General features: G+C 38.1%; 1 protein-coding gene across 1 annotated transcript in view; it reads left to right on the top strand.

Moving 5' to 3' along the window:
* Nucleotides 1–12,331, top strand: part of LOC138945489 (lysosomal dipeptide transporter MFSD1-like) — a 34,044-nt gene extending 21,713 nt beyond the window's left edge. Inside the window, exons 12-15 of the mRNA XM_070316923.1 lie at nt 1,614–1,661; nt 2,039–2,156; nt 3,808–9,259; nt 12,010–12,331. Of these exons, the coding sequence (XP_070173024.1) occupies nt 1,614–1,661; nt 2,039–2,156; nt 3,808–3,829 (188 nt within the window). The 3' untranslated portion in view covers nt 3,830–9,259; nt 12,010–12,331. The remainder of the gene's footprint in view (nt 1–1,613; nt 1,662–2,038; nt 2,157–3,807; nt 9,260–12,009) is intronic.
* Nucleotides 12,332–18,296: the final 5,965 nt, after the last annotated feature.

Raw genomic sequence — 18,296 nt, 5'->3', positions numbered from 1 at the left:
TAAGAATAATGATCGGTAGACATTTGCAAGCACTTGCAACCATTCGTGAGACATTCGCAACACATTCGCAATAAATGTGTATATGGATTCGTATGTATTCTCAATGATCGGTACACATTCGCAAGCACTCGCAACCATTCGTAAGACATTCGCAAGCACTCGCAACCATTCGTAAGACATTCGCAAGCACTCGCAACCATTCGTAAGACATTCGCAAGCACTCGCAACCATTCGTAAGACATTCGCAAGGATTGGTAAGGCTTCCAATTTTCTATATTATTCATGTCCGTGTGTCTATTTTTTTGCCGAATACAACATGTTCATATTCGCAAGGATATTCGGCACAATGTAAAGACAGGCATAACGAATGGTTGCGAATGGCTTGCTAGCGCCACGAATACATTGCGATGATTACAAATGTCTTGCGAGTACTAACGATTACGTTGCGAAAAAAATGGCAATATGACTTCCTTGCGAATATTAGGAGCAAGTTGCTATGTTCGAAACAAGAGACGAATTGTAACGAATAGTTAAGAACATTTACGAAAGTCTTGCGACCATGTCCCGATCATTGTGAATTATTGGAAAATGCTATTCGCAAGGGCAATTCGGCACAGTGTAAGAGTAGCTTTAAGTCCAAGACAGCACACATTTATAAGAATCTTTCCTTTAGAAAGCAAAATCACACATATAGTGATATACACATCACAATCTTTCATTTAGAAAGTAAAATCACTGTTGGCGAGACACTGTTAAAAACAAGAGATCTTTACTCACTGATTAGGACAAAGACAGCACAAGTTCATGAGGATCTTGAATTTAGAAAGCAAAATCACTGTTGGTGAGGGGGCGGGGATGTAGCTCAGTCGGTAGCGCGCTGGATTTGTATCCAGTTGGCCGCTGTCAGCGTGAGTTCGTCCCCACGTTCGGCGAGAGATTTATTTCTCAGAGTCAACTTTGTGTGCAGACTCTCCTTGATGTCCGAACACCCCCGTGTGTACACGCAAGCACAAGACCAAGTGCGCACGAAAAAGATCCTGTAATCCATGTCAGAGTTCGGTGGGTTATAGAAACACGAAAATACCCAGCATGCTTCCTCCGAAAGCGGCGTAGCGCGTATGGCTGCCTAAATGGCGGGGTAAAAACGGTCATACACGTAAAAGCCGTGGGAGTTTCAGCCCATGAACGAACAAACAAACTGTTGGTGAAACAAATATTGTTAAAAAACAAAAGAGATCTTTACTCACTGATTAAGACAAAGACAGCACTAGTTCAATGTCAAAGTGTTGCCTATGGAGACACCAAGGCAAACGTCATTTGATATGGAAATTGTGTCTTAATTGGTGAATAAAGATCTCTTTTCTTTTTAAACAATGAAAATGTTTCATTTGCAACATCCACAGATAAGTGTCGATTATCTGATATCAAAATCATTTGTCTGATATCTGTCTTATTTCATCTACTTTTAAAACGGAAAAGGTGACGTTCTGGTAAATGTTTTATTCGCCTATGATTTAATGTTATATTGTACATAGACTTACCTTGTTTGTAAAACTTACCTTTCTTGAGCATCTTCAGGCTTTTGGCTGAAATCAGACTATTTTTCATTGCAGTGGCCTTGATCGCGGGTGTGCTGTTGTATCTCTCTGATGTGGCGAAAGGTAAGTACATTGATTTTCTTCCTTCTTAGTCATAGTGTGTGTGTGTGTGTGTCTGTGTGTGTGTCTGTGTGTGTGTCTGTCTGTCTGTCTGTCTGTCTGTCTGTCTGTCTGTCTGTCTGTCTGTGTGTGTGTCTGTGTGTGTGTCTGTGTGTGTGTCTGTGTGTGTGTGTGTAAATGGTAGCAGGTACAATACAACGGCTGACTTCAATTAAGTAACTGGCAGAGGCGTTTCTAAACACACACACACACACACATCGTCAAGGGGGTGGGGGGGGGGGGGGCAGTGGGATGATATTAAAAATGTGATAAATTTCTTTTTTTGTGTTTTTAAATGGATAGTGTTCACTGCATGGTTTACTTTCTGCGTGTGTCAACAGGAGGAAGATTGAACATGGGGGCCAAGAAACGCAGGGAGATGGTGGCCGCTCTAGAGGCCGAGCAACAACGACTGGCCGACCAGGCACGAATTGCAACAGAAAATAATGCCAGTATAGAGTGAGTGGCCTTCATTCATGGTCAGCTTTTTGTGTTACAGTGGAACTGCCCCTCCACGCCCCACCCTTCTTTCACAGCCCCTCACCCCAACCCCCATTTCCACCCTATACCTTTCTTATTATGATTGCCAAAAATTAGAGGGAGGGAATCTTAGGACTGAGAGTGGCCTTAATAATCAACAATTCAGTGAAACCCCACCCCCACCCTTTTAAGACCCCTCACCCCCCTCTTTCCGCTGTTTTGTTTTTTTTACTTTGTACACCTCTGCATGCTAGTATGAGATTGTGTTTGATAGTTTGAAAGGGGTTGAGGGCTAAGAGCTGTGTTGTATGTCTGTGTGCTTTTGTCAGCAGCCAGGAGACCACGAGAACTGATAAACTACAAACAAATCTTTCTTTTCCCATGACAAATACAAGCCTAGCATCTTGCCATTTTGAGTAGAAACAGGGAGTTAGCATGTCTGGATCATTTTGATTTTGTTTTATGTTGAGGGATTTGCCCTCTGTCCAACATTAAGACGCAGTAGTGCGAGGTATTTAGTTTTTCACGTTGCAAGTATGAGGGCTGAGAAAAAATCTGGATTGCCTTCTGGTGAGGGTAATTGACAGAATAATTTACTCATGATTTCAGCATGTTTTGTACGCAATGTTTCTTTTTTTTTTTTTTTTAGACATTACAGAGAAAATGTGAAAACAAATGTGTATAACGTGGTACCTTCAATGTAAGGGCATCCTATGTAGGGACCAGCCAAAAATGTGAAAACATGTGTATAACGTGGTACCTTCAATGTAAGAGCATCCTATGTAGGGACCAGCCAAAAATGTGAAAACAAATGTGTATAACGTGGTACCTTCAATGTAAGGGCATCCTATGTAGGGACCAGCCAAAAATGTCACGACAGGTATACTTTAAAGGCACAGTGCAGCTGGCAGCCTTCGTTTTGCGGTTTTGTTGCCGCTGAGTGCATTTACAGTTCAAAAATTTTCCTATGGTAGTAAAACAAACCCAAAACTACCCAACGACGACATCTGTGAAGCTCGACAGTTTCTTGTTCACGCGAGTGCATAAATTAACCTAGTTAATACGTGGTGTTTGGTCGGCGGCGATTCAACTTGAGTGATTCCGGCCTCCATTTTGTTTTACATAAACTCACGATGACGTCTGACATAGTTTGCTTTAGTGACGTGTCTTTTTGTGCATGATGTGGCAATCTACCTGATCTAAATTTAGATCCAAAAATAGGCCAAGACCAGCCGGGTCCGAGTACGAAATTAATTCGTAAAAAAATCGCAGTTCTTGACTCTTTGGGTGCAAGTCAATGAAACTTGGTAGTTCTTCTAACGGATAGCTGCCTGAGGTATGACTAAAAGCCCCAGGGGCTCCGTGCACCTGGATTTGACAAGTTCAGTACCTTTAAAGGTAAAAATATTAGACAAAGGGAAAACAGAAGGTGTCCTTTACTTGGTGGTGTCCTCTCATTGGAGGGGGCCTCATATTGCAGGTACCACTGAACTATAAGGTTGTTGTTATTACTGCTGTTGTTGTTTTTCTTATATGCATTTGAAAACTGCATGTGTTTAGTTTTAAGTTTACTGTCATTTGAAATTGTCCAACGACCAAATAGCTAATTGTGTTGTTTCTCATGTTGCAGTGAGAAGCCAAGCATCAACTAAACAATTCTGTGATACTCAGTTTCAAGGCAGCCAAGTCAAGTCTTCAGCATTTCACAGTCTCGGTTTATTGTAGTTTGATTGATTTTGCTGCTTTTTGTGTGTGCAATGGTTGAGTTTCAGCTGGGGTCTTCTGGCTGAAATGTAGATGTGAAGGCATTTTTCAATTTTATTTCAATGCCATAAAAGTAATATGGGTGGGATGGGGGTTTAAGCCAAAGAGAAACAGGAGAAAGACTTCACAAAGCACAGATGAAAAGGATTACTATAGCCCAAACTGTGCTAGTTTTCACTGTCTTCATCACTGTGAAAACGTCATGTTTTTTTTCTTCAATTGAGTAACATGTGTTTGAAGCAAGCTTACGTTTGCATTTTTTAAACCTCCTTGAGATTGAAGATGGCGTCTTGTTCGTTCATTTATCCATGTTTGGGTATGTTGAGAACCATTAGTGCTTGAACTTTTGCTGTGTGCAAAGTGAGAATGAAGTTTGGATGTTTGATATTACTGGTTGATGACAGGGACCACAGTGCAGATGAGATATTTTATCAGTCTTATTTTACTAAACAGCTTGAGCATATGATTAGCTCTTTACCAATACCCAAGCGATGTTATAGTATCACCTTTAGTTGAATTTAGTGAGGAAAAGGGGATGTTCATGACTAGTGTCTTTTTTCATTTTTTTCTCTCCCAGGTGTAATGTTGTGGAGCACTTTTATTGTTGAGCATTTTTGCCTTTTGCTTAGGCCTAAAAAAAAATAGGTGTGGTTACGGTAACCCGATCTACCCTATTTTTAGGGGCCGACCCTATAACTTTTTATTACATTTGTCAACAAAAAACAACAAAAATAAAAAACAAAACGAGTGCAGAAAACGCAATGAAAGCGACAGCGCTCGAGTCGCACACTTATTTCCCTGTCAAGTAGGTTTAATTTGTACACATTAGAAAAAAAAGTATAAAAAAAAAAGTGATTGCCTACCTTCCTACCCTATTTCTTTTGGCTATGTTACCTTAACCACACCTATTTTTTTTTTTTGCCTTATGAACAGCAACACTGCAACTACGGGGAAGCTTTAGTTTAAAACATTGTTAAGTGTGAACATGTTCTGTTTTAACTACAGCTGAATGAAGATAACTTGTGTCGCTTAGGAAAACTTCAGCAAAGATAATTATGGACCCACATAACTGAAAAAAGTTAGCTTGCATGACTGTGCTGAACACATTCTTAAACCCAAAGAAGCAGTTTGTGTCCATTATTTGCCAAAACAGTTTATGACTAAGTTTTCATGGGTGAAAAAGCTTGCTGGAAGATGTGATAGTCTCTGCCCTGTGCTAAAAGTATTTCCCTCAACCTTTTCACCTTGCAGTGCAAGAGCCAGTAACAATGTGCCATTCTGAAGTTTTCAGTTCATAGCGAATGAGACATTTTGCATTAATGTGTGTGTGGTTTTTGGCTCACGTAAGTGTAGCCTATGCGATGCTAACTTTTGTCTGTCTGTGCGTGCGTGCGTATGTATGTATGTATGTCTGTGGTAGAAACTTTAACATTTGAAGACGTCACATTACATTGACGTCACATTATGACGTAAGAGGGTTAGACGTCACGCGAAGGAAGTACTGAAAGTCTCGGTCATTATTATTTTGAGCGGGCCGAGACTAGTTGGCAGTCGTGTCCCTGTAAGGAGGCTACATGCAGACAGACAGATCTAGATCTAGTGTCTCGCTTTCTTGCACAGTTTCACCTATGCTCTTTCTGTGTGTGTGTGTGTGTGTGTGTGTGTGTGTGTGTGTGTGTGTTACTGTTTGTCGATTTCTTACGTGAGCCTTGAAGGCTTCGCCTCTTGTTGTTTATGTGTTCTACAGAGTGTTTGTGGAGAGAGTAGTACTGTAGTGTTTGTGTACAAGCTAAGAGTGAGAGTTTGCATGCGATCATGCGTCAGAAAGTCAAAAAGAATGTACATATTTTCTATGGTCCAGAAAGGACATTAATTTCATTTTTGACTCACATGCGAAGCAAAAGTGAGTCTATGTGCTCACCTGAGTCGTCCGTCCGTCCGTCCGGACGTCCGTCCGTCCGGAAAACTTTAACGTTGGATATTTCTTGGACACTATTCAGTCTATCAGTACCAAATTTGGCAAGATGGTGTATGATGACAAGGCCCCAAAAAACATACATAGCATCTTGACCTTGCTTCAAGGTCAAGGTCGCAGGGGCCATAAATGTTGCCTAAAAAACAGCTATTTTTCACATTTTTCACATTTTCTCTGAAGTTTTTGAGATTCAATACCTCACCTATATATGATATATAGGGCAAAGTAAGCCCCATCTTTTGATACCAGTTTGGTTTACCTTGCTTCAAGGTCAAGGTCACAGGAGCTCTTCAAAGTTGGATTGTATACATATTTTGAAGTGACCTTGACCCTGAACTATGGAAGATAACTGTTTCAAACTTAAAAATTATGTGGGGCACATGTTATGCTTTCATCATGAGACACATTTGGTCACATATGATCAAGGTCAAGGTCACTTTGACCCTTATGAAATGTGACCAAAATAAGGTAGTGAACCACTAAAAGTGACCATATCTCATGGTAGAAAGAGCCAATAAGCACCATTGTACTTCCTATGTCTTGAATTAACAGCTTTGTGTTGCATGACCTTGGATGACCTTGACCTTGGGTCAAGGTCACATGTATTTTGGTAGGAAAAATGTGTAAAGCATGTGAGTCGTATGGGCTTTGCCCTTCTTGTTGTTTTTAAATAATGTTTTTTCTCTCAAGGGAAACAGGGTTTGAGATTCAAGTATTTGTTAGGAATATTTTGTTTCATTTACAGAATATGTGGCATTAATGAAGTTCTATTAGTTATTTTGTTATGAAATTTGACGATGAAGATGTATACATATGAGTAATATATAACCCGATGCATTACTGGTGTAATATGTCAAAAGTTCAGACAAAAGTTGAAAAAGCATCTGCTTTGCAATATGTAGCTCCGTTTTAGTTGTCCACCTAATTACCTCTCTCCACCCCCTCCCCCAGAAAAAATAAGACAAAATAAAAAATAAATTTGTATTGTAGATTACAGAGACTTAGTGCATCATTACACCCCCGGTATAGGGGTGTGTATAGGTTTCGGTCGATGTGTTTGTTTGTGTTCGCATATAGATCTCAAGAATGAACGGACCGATCGTCACCAAACTTGGTGAACAGGTTCTATACATTCCTGAGACGGTCCTTACAAAAATTGGGACCAGTCAAACACACGGTTAGGGAGTTATTGGTGGATTAAGATTCTACAAGGACTTATAGAGGGACATATTAATGGTCAAAGGGAAATAACCTTCTCAGTTGGTGGCAGTGAGAATGGTAAGGACGGGGGTGTTTTTCCTACCTCGGAGGAATTTCTTGTTTCTGATGTTTTATACTCAAGTGTGTCTTTCATGGTAGTGTGTAAATTTGCAATCATTGAGTCAACCTGAACTTGATCAAATGAGTAATGTAAGTGTTCAGATCAAGCTATTGGGTATTGCTACATGATTGTACTGTATTACATTAAGTATGGTCTGGGGGGCCGAGTGGTAACGCACTTGCGCTCGGAAGCGAGAGGTTGCGAGTTCGACCCCGGGTCAGGGCGTTAGCAATTTTCTCCCCCCTTTCCTAACCTAGGTGGTGGGTTCAAGTGCTAGTCTTTCGGATGAGACGATAAACCGAGGTCCCTTCGTGTACACTACATTGGAGTATGCATGTTAAAGATCCCACGATTGACAAAAGGGTCTTTCCTGGCAAAATTGTATAGGCGTAGATAAAAAATGTCCACCAAAATACCCGTGTGGCTTGGAATAATAGGCCGTGAAAGGTGGATGCAGCGCCTATAGGCTGTTGATCTACTGGCCGATGTGAATGCGTGATATATTGTGTAAAAAATTCCATCTCACACAGCATATGCGCTTTGAACTTCGGATAAGGCGCTATATAAATACCCGTTATTATTATTATTATGATAGTGTGTTGGATTTATTACCTCCCTTGTTTTCAAGTCACCAAACAGTGCCTTTGTATTCCTCAACTGTGTTCCTTCCCAGTTCAATCTTTTTTGCTGCTCAGTAAAGCAATGGCAACATGAAGATGTCCCTATGGTTATTATTAGAGTTCCATTCCATCATTCTTGCTGAGGCGTTCTTAGAAAAACGGTTGAAAACGACGTTAAACACCAAATAAAGAAAGAAAGTTTTTAGAAAATAGATTCCACATACCACCTCCAAAGAAAAAATAATTGATTCTCACCATTTATGAATTTTGACCTCAAATTTCTTCATGCTTTCAGGATTTTGTGCCAGTGTTTTTTCTGTTAGTGGAATGGTTCATTTTCATTCTCACTTATCGACTGTGCTCAGAATCTGTCTTGGTTATGTGTGTGCATGGGTGGGACAACAAAATGTCCTGAATCCTCAACCTCAACCGAACCAAAAAAAGAAAGAAAAATAAAGTCCATTATCGAATCCGGATTTTCGGCATATACCGGAAGAATCCCACCCATGTGTGTGTGAAATACAGTGTGTTTGTGAACCCAATGCTCTGTGCATTGGGCAAAAAGGAAACAAGAAAAAAATAAGATAAGCTCAAATTGACTGTGAATGTCAGTATGTATATCTCATATATGAGACGGTACCATACCGTTTAAAGCCATGTTATGTTGTAAGGTTAGCATTTTGTTTAGATATATTTATTTTAACGGTTTTTCTTTGATGTCAATAATGACTTTGTATGTTTGCAATTATATTGTTCAAATGTCTGTATACTTACATCTTTGACGTTCATATTTAATTCATCATTTTTCTTCCATCAACGTTTTCAATATACAGAAGACAAAAGAAGCTGAGCTATCCTCCAGTAACACATGACATTATCAAAAGTAAACTGTGGTGTTTGTGTGCCTGCCCTTCTTCGTTTTCATTTGCACTAGCTGGTAGTTCATTTGCACTAGCTGGTAGAAAGTTATTGGTGTTGATGACTGTGATACAGACATACTGTATAAATTGACATGTGTATATTTTTGCCAATAACTCCCCGCTCATAGTATACTTTTCCAAACAAGTAAATTTTGCTGGTGTCAATCTAACTTTCGTTTTAGGATGAACATATTTTTGGGGGGGGTGTTTGTTAAATAGATCAAGTATCTTCTGTATTGTTTATTGGAATTTTGAAAGTACTCAATTATTTTAATCCACTATTTATTAACTTATTGATAATCTCAAAAAGAAAATCTTGGAAAAATGTTTACATTATTAATGATTGCGCCAATTCTATAAAGAATTGAAATCTACGCCGATTGGTTATCCAATACAAATCGTCACATAATGAATTAAACTCGGTTTTGTTTTTGTATGTTATTTTAAGATAGGCGATGCCAAGTAGATTGGTGATGCCAAGTGTATATGACTAAGTGCCAAAAGGTGCGCACGAAAAGCGGACAAAGGGGCTAAAAAATAAAAGTTGACAAACACGACTGATATTGTGATTTTTGTTAAGACAACAGATGCTGGAACCCAATTACGAAAAGAAAAGATAAATTTACCCAAATGATTTTACAAATAACGATAATTTTGTTCGTTATATCATTCAAAACGGCACTGAGTCATAGCATTAAGGTTATCTCGCACGTTTTTGAAGATAGGGCTTTGAAACTTGGCACACAACCAAAGTATAATGACCTCCAGGTATGGTGCACATCACATTAAACAACATTGAATTTCAAGGTCACAGCGAGGTTAAATTTCCTTTGCAAACTGGAAAATTGTCGTTGTCACGTCTTACATGTTTTAATACTAGATCAGTTAGACTTTACATACTTCACATACTTTCAGCATTTTTATAAAACCTCATTAAAAGTGACCTGCTGGTTAATCTTTGTCAAAGTTCAAGGTCACAGCGGGTCACATCTGGTCCAAATGTGGAATATTTTCAATTTATTCAGCGCGTTTATAGCACGAGCTTTGAAAATACACACAGTTCTAGTGTATAATGTTCACACACGATTTAAGTCTGGTTGAAAAAGTCAAGGTCACAGCAGGGTCGCGTTGAGGTCAAACATATACATTTTTCAATGAGGTTTTCTCATATGTTTTTGAAGCTAGGGCCTTGAAACTTGGCACACTACGCAAGTTAAATTAAACCTCATCAAATTCCAAGGTCACAGTAAGGTTAAAGATCCTTTAAGGATATTTTCTAAAAAAGGTGACCGCCTGGTTAATGTTTGTCAAATTTCAAGGTCACAGCAGTGCCATCTGGCTTAAACTTTGAAAAATTGTCAATTTCTTCAACTAGTTTTATAGTGTTTGAAGTCATTCACACATGATGAAAGTCTGGTTGATAAAATCAAACGTCAAGGTCGCAGCGGGGTCGCATTGAAGTCAGACACATACAATTGTCATTTTCACGAACGCCTTTTAAGCAACACCTTTGAAACTTCACACATTCCAAAGTTTTGATGTTGTTTGGTTATAATCAAAGTGTGGTCAATTTCCATGATTGAGAGCATTCAGAGGGGTCAAGTTGAGGTCACACAAAAAGTGATAATCTTTATAAGACTCACGTTTGCTGCTATTGCTCACTTGACATTGGTGAAAGTGCTTATTTTATAATTGTTGATCTTGATGTTTTGACTAATTAATATTACCAGGATCAACCATACCAGATTTCAAAGTCCAGAAGTTGTCAAACCTCAAACCTGTTGGAAGTTTCAAAGATTTAAGCATCAACAAATTTCTATTTGATTTGACCTTAAATAACAGATTTGACCTTAAATCTTAAAACAGATCAACCAGACTTTGGTTTTATATAAATTGAAGTTCAATACAATTTCCTTTTTTTTTTACCCACGCGAGACCCTGCTATGACCTTCACATTTCTCAAGGATCAACCTTGAATTCTCCATGTTGAACAATCATTAAGCAAAAGCGTTGTTTGAAGTTTGAAGGTTCTAGCTTCAAAAATCTCTGAAAAAATATGTTTCATCCGTTTTCTGAACCACATGTGACCCAGCCGTGACCTTGAAATCTGACAAGGGTCAACAAGACTTTTACCATGTATGGGGGCGATTAAACCCCAAATGTGTGTGAAGTTTCAAGGTTTCAACTTAAAAAACGTCTGAGAAAAATATACATTTTCCTTTTTGGACAATGTGTTGCACGCAAGACAACACGACAAACGCTCGTGTTATCATTCTTTTACTTTAAGGTCGACTTGCGTGCCCGCTCTTTCGCTAATCTCAATTAAAATTCATCTTGGAAGTTCGGTTTTATTACGCTTTTAATTAAGAAGATTAAACTAAGACAACAAATAGTTAGTTTTACCCATTAAACTCGATAAGGTAGTGACATTTTATGTTGAACGCAAGATGGTGTCGCACGCAAGATCTGAAAAGACGTTGACGACATAATTTCAACACTTGATAGCGCATTCGTGGTTCGTGATTTCTTCACAAATTTTGAACACAGAATGTGTCACGTGGTTCCGTAGATGAAGTAGATCTTTGTACATGTAAATTTTGTTTTTAAAAGAAAATAACCGTTAATTACCGAACATTTTGTCGCACGCAAGATATGACGAAATTTTCAAATCGTTTTCAAAAATGCTGTTCAAAAGTTCTGCAGTCTTTGCTGGATTACTTGAAAGACAGCAGTTTGATACACCGTTATCGCTTGACGTGTCGACATCAATTCCAGAGTTTTTGAAAAAGAAATTTAGTAAATATCTGCGATTGAAAAATGTATGCCGTGATGACGACACATCTTGCGTGCGACACCTTAAAATTCGGTTATCGAAAAAAAAAAATTCTCTCGAGATTTAGATTTGACGTTTGGTCTCGTCTGTAAAGCGATGTTTCAGGCATTCAATCAAACTAAATGCAATTCATTTGTGCTTCTTGTTATTTTTCTGTGGCATATTCAAAACACGAGGTATCACGATGTCCTTTTTCAGATGGCCGGTTTTGGCGTTATTTTTGACTTTAAACAAAGATAACTTCAAAACCGTTCAAGTCAGACACACGAAATTATGTCCACTATCTCTTCGCACATTCATCCACACACACACCAATTTTCGGCAGACACACGTTTTTAGAAACATTTTTATTGTAAAACAAAGTCGTCTTCTGTTCTGTGAGCACCTTTTGGCACTTAGTCATATACATGTATAATTAATTTTTTAATGCAAAGCCGTTCATCTTTTTCTTCTTCTTTTTTTTGATGCAGTACCTGCTCAGCCTTTGTCTTTATCATATGCATTAATACTTCGAGACGGACGGAGTATACTTCTTTGTCTACTTGTCAGATGATCACTCCAGTATCTGCGATGAAGGCCATTACATACTTTGAACACCTCATTTTAACATTGAAGTGAATGAATGATGTTGCAAAGATTGTTGCAATTCAGAATGAAAGGGAGAGAGATGTGCTTTTGTTTTATTGATTCAACAAAATATTCATTAAAATTCATGGCTTTCTGTATAGTGTACCTGTCATTTCTTGATTGGAAGTGAACACACACACACACACACACACACACACACACACAGTCAAGGAGTTAAATAAAATGCTGTTTTATTCCAACTGAGTGAAAAAAACATTAAGTGTGTGATAAGATGAATTAAACTGACCATAAATGAGAACATTTAAAGATGCTGTTACCCCCACAATCTTCATGGTGTTATAGGAATGGAATCCCATTGACATTCTGCAATCACACAAATCGACTTAAACTAATCCCAACTACTGCTCTCTTCTACTGTGATAGTCTGTATAGTATGTGTGCTACTTGGACTACTGCATTCTGCAATGACATCATTTTCTTACCAAATATCATCAGCTATAATACTAAAGAGGTTGCTCAAATTGAGGCTTTTATTGTCCTAAATCTTTCAATAGAATTTTGACAAATAGCAGAATTTATGTGAATTTGGTCTGTTTAAATTTAAGTGATGAAGTGTCACTTTAATGCAATTTTTTGTATCTTTAATATTTCTTTAAAACAGATGAATAGATGAGCAAGTATATCTTTTCATTCATAAAATACTCAAATTAAATTCTATCTTCAAATGCTTCAGAAATGACCAGATGGCTTAGTCATTAACATAATTTACATGTGCTAGCTAGTGTTCCGTAACCACCAAACCAACTGTTTCACAATAACAATTCCCAGACAATTAACGGTTAGTTTTGATTAATCTCTTTTCATTCAACCTGCCACAAACTGACATCAAAATCATTTTTACATCTGAAAGTCTACACTTTAACTGTTTGATGGTAGCACTGTCTGATGTAGTTCTGGGTCTTGCAGTACACAAAACAACACATGCAATCATGCATACAACTGTGATGTTAAAAAAAATAGGATGCAGACACCAGAATGTACATTAAATCCATCCTTATACCCACCCACTGAAGGATTAACAGCACCTTTAAAAGTTAATACATTTAGCTTGTAAAATGAAGTTCTTGCAGAAGAAACATGCGCAAACACACATCACTAAAGAAGCATTCACCACCAATTTGAAAGCGACACTAGTACAACATTTTGTAAGCTATTACAGTCATACTAAAAACAATAACAGAAAATCATAAAACAGAAATCCGACTGTCAATCTGTAAAATGTTTAAAGGTAAGTTTAAAAACAAATAAACACGTTAAGAAGTCAAATCTTGACAAACATTTCTTAAATGCCAAAGTAAAATTCATCACACCACGGTTTTGATTGGAATGCTTGCAAAACATTTTTTCTTCGTCCAGACAAGTCGCTGAATAAGCTTTAAAGTCAAATGATATCAGACAATTATAATTAGCCATTCGAGCAGCTGAAATGCTGGCAACAAAGTCAGTATACACAACAAATTTTACCGTGAAAGTTGCTGATTTGTGTCTTTCAGGAGACAGAGTAAATGATTACAGGCTTTACCTTACCGTAATATACATAGTTCCTGATTCTTTCTTTATTTGGTGTTTAACGTCGTTTTCAACCGTTCAAGGTTATATCGCAACGGGGAAGGGGGGGGGGGGGGGGGGGGGGGGGGATGGGATAGAGCCACTTGTCAATTGTTTCTTGTTCACAAAAGCACTAATCAATAATTTGCTCCAGGGGCTTGCAACGTAGTACAATATATGACCTTACTGGGAGAATGCAAGTTTCCAGTACAAAGGACTTAACATTTCTTACATACTGCTTGACTAAAATCTTTACAAACATTGCCTATATTCTATACAAGAAACACTTAACAAGGGTAAAAGGAGATACAGAATCCGTTAGTCGCCTCTTACGACATGCTGGGGAGCATCAGGTAAATTCTTCCCTCTAACCCGCGGGGGGTAGATCAGCAATGAAGGACCTCCACTCCTACCCAAATGACAAATCAAATTACAGTGGTACCTGTGTGAGGAGGCCCCTCCATTGAGAGAACTCCTCACAAGAAAGGACAATTAACTTCTGTACTGTTCCCTTTATACTGTCTTGACCAAAATACACCTGTCATGACAGGCTACCTGCAATGAAGGGAGAATATCAGCTGGTCCTTTAATTAGAGGTACCACTGCAACTTCAAACAGAATTGAACAAAAGAAGAACAAGAAGAGGTATGGGAGAGTTTATGCTATAAGTTATCCCCTCTTGGACTGACTTGCTCTTTTGCTAATACATGATGCATTTCCAGCGTGATCTCGCATGCATTGTGTTTAATGTCCACGCTCCTGTTGTAAACGATTGCATGTATACATATATATATACCCATTATCTTCAGCATAACCTTTTTTTTTTTTTTAACAATCTCACCATTGAGCAGATGATCCTTGGCCTAAATAAAGATTAATAACAATGGTAAAAAAGACTTTCTGTAAAGATATTCACATACAGTCTGTGTAACAAGACAATTCTCAGACTTTTTTTTTTTTTGGGGGGGGGGGGGGGGTGACATGCAGAATTGCACAGAAAATGCAGTTGAGTGGTTTAAAAACTTACAAATTTAGTAAGAGCCCCTTTTTCAATTGTTTGTCCTTTTTGTTTAAAATGTGCATGCTAAGTCATGAGAGCCCAATGGAAGCAGCAACAGACTATTAACAAAGTGAGAGACAAACGTTTTTCTCAAGACAGTAGCTGATAACTATTAACTCTCCCACTCAATTATGTGAATAAAGTACATGTATCATTAAAACTAGAATTTCTTGTTCTGTCTACTTCTCAACAACTAAACAAGATATTGTAATCCGTATGTTAAATTCTCCTGTTAGGGTCACCACCATAAGCTTGAGCTTGTTGTTAATCCTTAAACATGTATTATGTTGAATTATCTATGAATTGTTGAATAAACCCTGTTTAAACCAACAACTAAACAAACACATGACTGAAAATGGACAAAAAACCCCATTAAATTAACTCACAAAGTTTCCTGCACTTGCTCATATATACTTACACACACACACAGACACAAACAGCTAAATCGCAAATGTTATATTACAGTATTCATTCACCAGACATCTGTAAATTTATACACCCCTTAACGCTCTCTAGAATGCTCCCACATGCAACGTTCATGACAAACAAGCTAGCACATCAAATGTCCATTAGCTACAAGTGTAATATAATTGCACACAGCTAAATTGTTTGAACTTAAACATTTGTTTTATACTGATGACTCTTGTAATATCATGACATTTGATTTGGGGGGGAAATGCAAGATTTGTACCATTTCAGATTGTCAAAAAACTTTTACAAAACAATTGTATAAAAACTATGTGAAAGTGAACGAAAGTAGCTAGCATACACACATCAACAGTCAAAACTCAACAAACAGACAGACGCCTTTCTCTACACACACACACACACACACACACTCACTCACACACATGCACTGTACACACTCATGCATGTATGCTTCCACACATGCATGCATGTGCACAAATACACACACACACACATACAAACACACCACACACACATACTCACAATTGTTCAAACACCCAATCACAGAGACACTGAGTGAAAATCTTTAAACATTATGACCAAGTCTTAATTCTGACTGCTATCTAACATTATGACCAAGTCTTCTGACTGCTATCTAACATAATGACCAAGTCTTCTGACTGCTATCTAATATCATGACCAAAAACCTTACGTAGACTACAGTATATATGGCAAAACTACTGGCGCAATGATTACTGCAAGTACATATTATATATATATCCCATGACCTCCCTTCTTTGTCTCTGTTACTTCAGTATGGGTATATATGTTGTATTTTTATAGCTCAATAAATACATCATGGACTCCAAAAAATATATGATAGTGCAGATTCCGATTTGGGCAAAGGACTACTTTCCTCCCGACCTTTGACCTCGCGCCGAACAATGTGACACATTTGTATGAAGTTCTAAAATCGTATTGCACGGCTCAGAAAACCATATCAGTTGCACGCAAAAATGAATCTCAGAACTGATCTGATGTATGAGATGCAATAAGCAAAAGTTTCTTTCATTATGAAAGCAATGCAGGTCGAAAAAAACGAACATTCAACTTACAAGATAACCAGATGCTAGCGAACCAAAACAAAAACACGAGTACCCTCCCCTTGCATCGTTAGCAGACGACTTTTGAGAATCTGTCGGTAGTGTGTTTTGGTGTGCGCCTTCAGCTATCAAACATCGGCTGTTTCACGTGTTTTGCGAGCAAGTCTACTCTTTTGCCTGGCTCTGCAGTAAGTCCACATATTTTTCCGTAATCCAGTCATATTCCTTCAAAATGCAATCAATCGGCGGTGACAGACGTGTCGGTCGCGTTTTCCTCTCACCCATACCAGTTTAAGTTCATCCATGCAAACACACTCGCAAAACAGTTTATCACGTAGATACATTTCAAATAGGGAGCAAATGGTTAAATCTAAACCTACATATTTGTTCCCTAAGATTTGCTTCTCTGTCAATAAGCCTAATTACACACGTTCGAGAAAAACAACGTGGAATCAATTCTGAATCGAGTAAGCCAAATGGGTCCCAAACCCGTTTCGCCCGTTCTGCCGACCTGAAACGCAAAACAAAAGAATTGTGCGCTTCAACTAAATTAATTTCTATTCGACTTCATTACTTTCTTGCAACTTATGAACCTTTACTTAAAGCTTTTAAATGGTCTGAAAGTAGTGTTACCGCGTACTTATCGATGCACTCATTCGTTTTATTTTTTCAGCGACGGTCACTTAGTTTAAGGTTGCAAAAGGGCTAAGTCTCGCTGGCAACAGTTTTACCCTGCACAGATCGCAACAGTGCCGCTAGTAGTCTACACTTTGTGTTTGATGGTAGAATGGGATATACAGATTACAACACTCGTGGTTTTTTATATGGCTTGTATTTCAGTCAAGACCCAGCGGGAATATCAATCGAGAGCCACTCGCCAGAGGCTCGTGTCTCCCGATGATATTCATCCGCTGGGTCTTGACTGAAATACAAGCCATATAAAAAACCACTCGTGTTGTAACCTATACATATATACACGGCACAAAACATTGTGCTCCAAATCTGGCTAACATTCACATTTGGCAATAAAATATTACACTTCAAACATCTTTGCGCTTTCAACAAAACAACTTTTCTGCTCATGTACAATATATAACACGATAAGAAAGGAAATTGAAATTCACTGTATATGTACAATATATCAGGACGAATGAAAGATGATGCGTCAAATGTTAAAAAACAAATAAAAGGAGAAAGAAATTTGCACAACCATAAAAGAATGAGTTAACATTCATGCATAAATTAAATGTCCACCATTATTAAGCACAATGGTTTTGATGGTCTGATTATTCCTGCACTATTTGCCAAGTAATTTGCATAAATAGCAAAACACAAAAAGCATGTACATTGTACATGAGTTCAAAAAAGCAAACACGACTTGGTGTAATATTAGTACAATCAACATGTAACAGTGTACAGACAAACTAGCTCTTCCTTCGTGCCACTGGCACGTTACCAAAAAGATTCACAATTGAATTTGCACCATATATTGGCTCCTTTTCGTGTGAAAACCCTTGGGGGGAAAATCTTAAACCTGTCGGACCAAAACACCTGTGCTGATTGTAGGTGACAGGTTTTTGTATTCACAGATTCATACGTGTGCTACACATGTCACTACACTATATATTAATATACCATATGTACATTATTAATTTTACTCTGCATTGTATGATAAATGCTTTGTTTTGGGCATGGTTGATGTTGAGTTGGTACATGGTGAGTTATTGCAAAATTATTGTCAATGCGAAAGCTTTTTTTTTTTAACTTGATGGTCTTGGTTAATTTTAGCCACATTGTGGCATTAAGCCGCAGCTGGAATCCATGCATGCAAGTGGATTAAAACAGATGCACTTTGTGGCCCGTAAAAGACGGCAGTTTGACTGGTTGGCCAACCAATTAGTGATCATGAGTTGTGGCAT

Source organism: Littorina saxatilis, linkage group LG13, assembly GCF_037325665.1.
Source record: "Littorina saxatilis isolate snail1 linkage group LG13, US_GU_Lsax_2.0, whole genome shotgun sequence".
Classification (NCBI taxonomy): Eukaryota; Metazoa; Mollusca; class Gastropoda; order Littorinimorpha; family Littorinidae; genus Littorina; species Littorina saxatilis.
This window is presented reverse-complemented; position numbering and strand designations above follow the sequence as displayed.